This window comes from Bactrocera oleae, chromosome 5, assembly GCF_042242935.1.
Source record: "Bactrocera oleae isolate idBacOlea1 chromosome 5, idBacOlea1, whole genome shotgun sequence".
Lineage (NCBI taxonomy): Eukaryota > Metazoa > Arthropoda > Insecta > Diptera > Tephritidae > Bactrocera > Bactrocera oleae.
In genome coordinates this window covers 29,064,234-29,070,037 of record NC_091539.1, presented here as the reverse complement: position 1 = coordinate 29,070,037, position 5,804 = coordinate 29,064,234, and the positions used below count along the sequence as shown (strand labels likewise).

The window sequence follows — 5,804 nt, the reverse complement described above, 5'->3', positions numbered from 1 at the left end:
GTGGGGAGAGCCACTCTCCCTTGGGGGCATCGCTTTATGGTTATCATTTGAATAATTCCATATTCTCTCATTATATGCACCATCACGGATGTCAGTTGTTGTTCTTCGTTTTGTAAAAGTGCTTGCCATATACTATCTATTCCTGGGACATACATTTCTCAAAAGAGTTTATTGCCCACTTTACTTCTCTATGTATGTATGTACATACATATGTATTAACACATTCAAATGTGAAGCTCATGTAACCTTTTTAACTGTAATTTACTATAATTTTTCTACTTGAGAGTGCTGTAACCACACACCTAATTCATTTCAGTCGAGTTTATGGTAGCGTGCCGGTTGTTGCTTCGCTAATTTATAAAAAGCTGATTACTAAAAAATATTATCGCATTATACGTCATTTGTTGTTATTACAAAATAATGAAACCTATAGGATCAGGATTTTATAACTAATTTATATGTTCTTGTAACAATCTCTAAACATATTTAACTATTCCACACCTTTTCAATATACCTAACTTCATAATCATAATCTATACTTCTATACTAATATTATAAATGCGAAAGTCCGTTTGTTTGTTAAGCTTTCACGCAAAAACTACTTAACAGATCATCATGAAATTTTGTACATATACTCTTAGAGGTGTCAGAATGAACATAGGATACTTTTTATTACAAAATTTGTAAATTTTTTACGGATTATTAAAAAAATTATTTTGGAAGATTATATATGTTTGGAAAATAAATTTGAAAATTTTGAAATTGAAAAAAAAAAGTTTGGCAGAAATGATTGTTTGTCGAAAAAATTAAAAATGAAAGAAAACATAAATGTATAAAAAACGTAAATCAGAGAAATAACACAAATATTATTAGTTACTCTTATTAAATATAAAAATGCCTCGAAAGCGGAAATCGGCGCTGTCAAGAAATTCTACGCCGGTGCGTAAGGCTAAAGTTACACGAAATAAAGAATGTGAAGGTCAAGCAGAGCTGAGAAGGCAACAGCAAGCAGATCGACAACGTGTTTTGAGAGCAGCTGAAACTTCTCATCAGGCACGAGTACGTTCGAAAAGACAAGCTTAGCAGCAGGAAGCTAGAAGAGCAACGGAAACGCAAGAACAATTGCAGGCAAGAAGAATTAATGATGCAGAAGTAAGAACCACGCGTCGTCGTAATTTCATAACTAAGAATTGGAATATATATAAAATATATTCTTTATATGGATCCATATCTACTATAATGATATCAGTTATTTATTTGATGGATTCGATGCGAGCGAAGCCGCGGGTAAAATCTAGTAATATATAAATACTCTTAAGTTACATAAGCATCTTTCATACATCACATTTAAAAGCTTAATTTCGAACTCTTAAATTATAAAGAAAAGAATTATATATATATATGATATAATTTAAGTATAATTGCAAATTTTAAATATCTTTTATTACTCAATAGCTGGGATTAAAAACTGCGTTTAGCGCCCGATCTATGTATTTGTGATTCAAAAACGATTACATATATTGTATAAAAATAAATTTTTCTTTATTGGTGCATAAATTAACATCATATTATACCTGGTCTAACAGTCAATGTTTGTCAATGGCGGAAAAATTACGATTTGCCATTTATGAAAGTGAATTAATTAAATCCTTTATTTCATTAATGCATGTACCACGGCGTTAACGTTTAGGGCTTTAAGATCTGAATAAGTTTGTCCAGTTCCAACAAATACAATCGGCTGACCAGTAATATAGGTCATGGAAATGGCTGCCCCCACTTTATCATCGATTGTATCGAATTTTGTAAGGACAATTCCATCTATTATATGAGGATTCTCATTTGAAGAATAATCTGCTAGAGATTTATTAAATTTAACAAGTTGGTCAACAGCTTCATTCCCTACAAGTGCTTCGCCAACAAATAAGACCAAATCGGGATCGTTTATTCTAATTAATTTCGATAATGATCTCATAAGAGGCTCATTGTCTTGCATGCGACCGGCTGTATCGATTAAAACAATATCTATAGTTGTGTCATTGGCATATTTAATAGCTTCCATTGCAATCCCCGCAGCATCTTTCCCATAACCTTTCTCATAAAGTTGAACCATGGTTCGATTGTTATGTCTTTCTGGAGGGTGTAAAGCATTCAAATGGCGTGTATGTGTTCTAAGTTGTTCCACAGCGCCAGCTCGAAATGTATCGCAAGCTGCAATTAGAACACTAAAATCGTTTTCAATTAGCCAAAAACAAATTTTGGCCAAATTTGTTGATTTTCCTACTCCATTAACGCCACAAAATGCTATTGTATATGGTATGCCGTTATTTTTAGCTTCTAGTGCATCCCGTATAATATCTATTCTCCTCTTAGGTGACAATATACGTACTAATGAAGTAGTTAAAGAGTTTTTCACCAATGATGCTATCGAACCAAATGTACCCAGTGATTTGCCCTCCAAATTAGTAGCTACAGAATCGCACAACTTGTATGCAATGTCGGCAGCAACGTTCTTCGATATCAAATGATCTTTCATTTTCTCAAGTGCTGACTGCAGTTCCGCTCTTGATAAAGTTTTGGAGCCAACGATTCCTTTAAAGTAAGACAAAATGCCGCTAGTTTTTGCATAGCTATTGGGATTAACACCCTTTTTTTCGTCAATTTCTAATGAATCATCATCGCTGTCAACTTCTAGGTCTTGAATGCGGCCCTGCATTGTACCAACAATCTGTAAGGAAGGATAACTTATTAAATATTAGCATAACAAGAAAAATTGAACCACTTCTTTATAGTAAATATCGTAATAAGCTTTTATAAAAAAGTATATTTGTATATCTGTACTCATTAGTTCATTGGACATTAATTTTCGTATTGCTTCTACTAATTTGAAGATATATTTTTGGTAATAGAAAAAAATTGAACTTACATTTGTTTGTACTTTTTGATATTTAACATCCTGGGGCTGATCTTTTGATCTATCCAATATTACTGCATCTTTTGAACTACCTCCTAAGTCCCATACTCTTGGTTTTTTTCCAGCTTTTTCTGTTGCAGATGCTTTTGACTTCGGTTCTGTGGGACTTTTTCTAGCAGCCATTTTTTCTTTTAATCTCTTGCGGTTTTCCAAAATCAAATTTTCTGTTGTTAAATTAGAGTCTTTCGGCTTAGATGTTTGCTGTATGACAACTTTTTTTACATTTTCATTTTTGGTATTATCTTCATACATCGACGCAACACTTTTCTTAGACTTTGTGGACTCATTATATGAGCGCATTTGTTTCGGTGCACTGCTAACTTGATTTGCTGACTTTTCCACTGCTGCCAATGTATTTCGAAATTCTGCATTAAAATCGTATTGTGTAGGAAGTCTTCGCTCTGATGATAGAACCTCATCAAACTTTCTCTTAAATTCCTGCTGCAGTTTTCCAAGAAATGCATCTAAATAATTTAATTTAATAACTTTTTGAAAGACAGCCGCATATACCAGTTCCAATTCGTTATCAAGTTTGTATTGTACTGCTAAATTATCCTCTTCAAAATATTTAGATTCCGTATTGCGCTCCTATAAATATTTACTAATAATTAGGGCTTGAGACAAATACAATAATCAACATACCTCAAGCATGAAACTTCTAATAAGATTATTTATGCAGGCAGAGTAAGTTATTTCCGAGGAATTATACTCCCACAGGATTATACCCCCTTTCGTGAACACTACTACGTAATCCAACATATCAAATAAATTAAATATGCATCCCCTGACACGTCACAGCAAAAACAACCAATCTTCGTAAATTCATATAAACATTTCAATCACGTCAAATATGTCACTAAGTAAATCTTAACTGTCAGCTCAAGGGATGCCAGGTAGCTGATATACGAAAAGGCGACAACTTGTAAGAAATAAAGCTTGGTACTGTGTAGAAAACTTTAGGTATCGGGCTTATTCGATAAATCGTCTTCGTTAAAATCCTACTTTGAGTTTAATCATCATCATATATTTCTAATTCATACAATTTACTGCTTTAAGCATGATTACGATTTCTTTGGCGTCGCGATCTGATGGTATTATAAAATGTATACCCACCTCAGACTAATAGTTTTCGAGATATTTATATCTAAAGTTCAAAAATTTTAATAGTACTGCACGCTATTTCACTCTTGTAACACACTTTGCATACCTTTTTTATACGTTGAAATATATATCCAAAATATGGTTTTATTATGCGTTTTTTAAGAAAATAAATGTATTTTGAAAATTACTTGGCCCAATCACAGTTTCGCGAGATTTGTGTGTTTACATTTATAACACAATAGATATAAGTAAAATATTATTTCGCGCTGAACTCTTTTCTTCAAAAAAATAATTCTGGTCGGTTCAACAACGGGGTGTCTATAGTTCTTTTGCGTTGAACTTCTTTCTTTGAATTTCAAAATTTTAAACCTGATATAATGTAACGACAATACATTTAGAGTATTTATTCTGAATTTTTATATAAATTTACGGATAAATTTCTATGAAATAAAATGCAATTCAATTTCTGATTAACTTTTTTATTCGTGAGTGCAATACTGATAAATAATATTTTATAACAGAAATAATTGAATATTGATAAGCTTTTTTTTGGGAATTTTCAAAGCTCTGTTGATTTTTTGTATCTTTAGTAAAATGAATCTTTTATGTAAAACGCTGTAAAAATTGCATAATTTTTCTAATTTTCTTTTCGATGATTCCGGTGTTTTATAAATCATGGAGAATTAACATATATAAATTGATATTGAGTATACATTTAAAATTCATCTTTTTGTTTGTGTATAAAAATATTTTTTTCTTCAAAATGTTTCCTATAGAATAAAATAAATGAATATATTCATTCCATACCCAATTTTGGGAAAAATAAAAATAATTCAAAGAAAATGAAAATTTAATAAAATTGATGTTTTATTTTCGCAATATTGTTGAATTATATTGCTGCGAGCAAGCAAATCAACCAAATTCCAGGCGTAAAAAGAGAGCAAAGGGAGAACAAATCATGGATTTCATCAAACAACATCCTACAGCACCAATACAACATATCTTGGATACATCAATATGGCTGTCTTCACCTTTTAAATTCTGGGATACAAATAGTATTTTAATTAAAATTTGTATTAAAATTATAAATAATTGTATTAATAATTTATCATTTCAAGAAATATTTTTATATTTTAAGTCAATTGAACCACAAAATTTAATTTTTAATGCTCCTATTAATAATTTATATGATTACTATTTTAGTCAGTTTAGTTTCAATTTTCTAATAATGAAGTAGAAATAAAATTATTTTTAAAAAATTTGTATAATTAATTTATATTTTTATGAAATAAATATTTTATCTAAATAATATGAATGGACTCAAACAAATAAAATTTCTTACTTTGAAAAGGGCGGCTTATCAGACAGGGTAAAAACTTAATCCGCCACTGGTCAGTATGACCTTTTTCTATTAAAATCTGATTTACAACTGAATTACATTTTTTCCTTAAGGTAAAAAGTAACTACTTGTTGTTCTATCCCAAATTTGTATATTGCCGATTTGTTGATGCGGTGTCAGCAATTAGCATTTGACCGGGTACATGTGCAAGCGCTATTGCTGAAGTTGCGTCTACAGTTGTATCGACCGGATAAAAAGTTGTTGCCTGATTATTTTTCATATTCAACTTTATAGCTTTTGTTATATTAACTCCTCCGTCCTTAAATTCGAGAGTCCTAGTTCGATGAAGTTGAGCAAAATTTTGGTAAATCTTTTATCCCGATTTCTATAGTG

At 31.0% G+C, this 5,804-nt stretch overlaps 1 protein-coding gene across 1 annotated transcript; it reads right to left on the bottom strand.

The window, feature by feature from the left end:
• Positions 1-1,516: 1,516 nt before the first annotated feature.
• Positions 1,517-3,839, bottom strand: SrpRalpha (signal recognition particle receptor alpha). Its single transcript, XM_014242786.3, has 3 exons — positions 3,614-3,839; positions 2,924-3,559; positions 1,517-2,725 (listed from the first exon to the last, which is right to left on the bottom strand). Exons 1-3 carry the CDS (start codon positions 3,728-3,730, stop codon positions 1,652-1,654), a joined length of 1,827 nt encoding a protein of 608 aa, XP_014098261.1. The 5' UTR covers positions 3,731-3,839; the 3' UTR covers positions 1,517-1,651.
• Between the last annotated feature and the right edge of the window lie 1,965 nt (positions 3,840-5,804).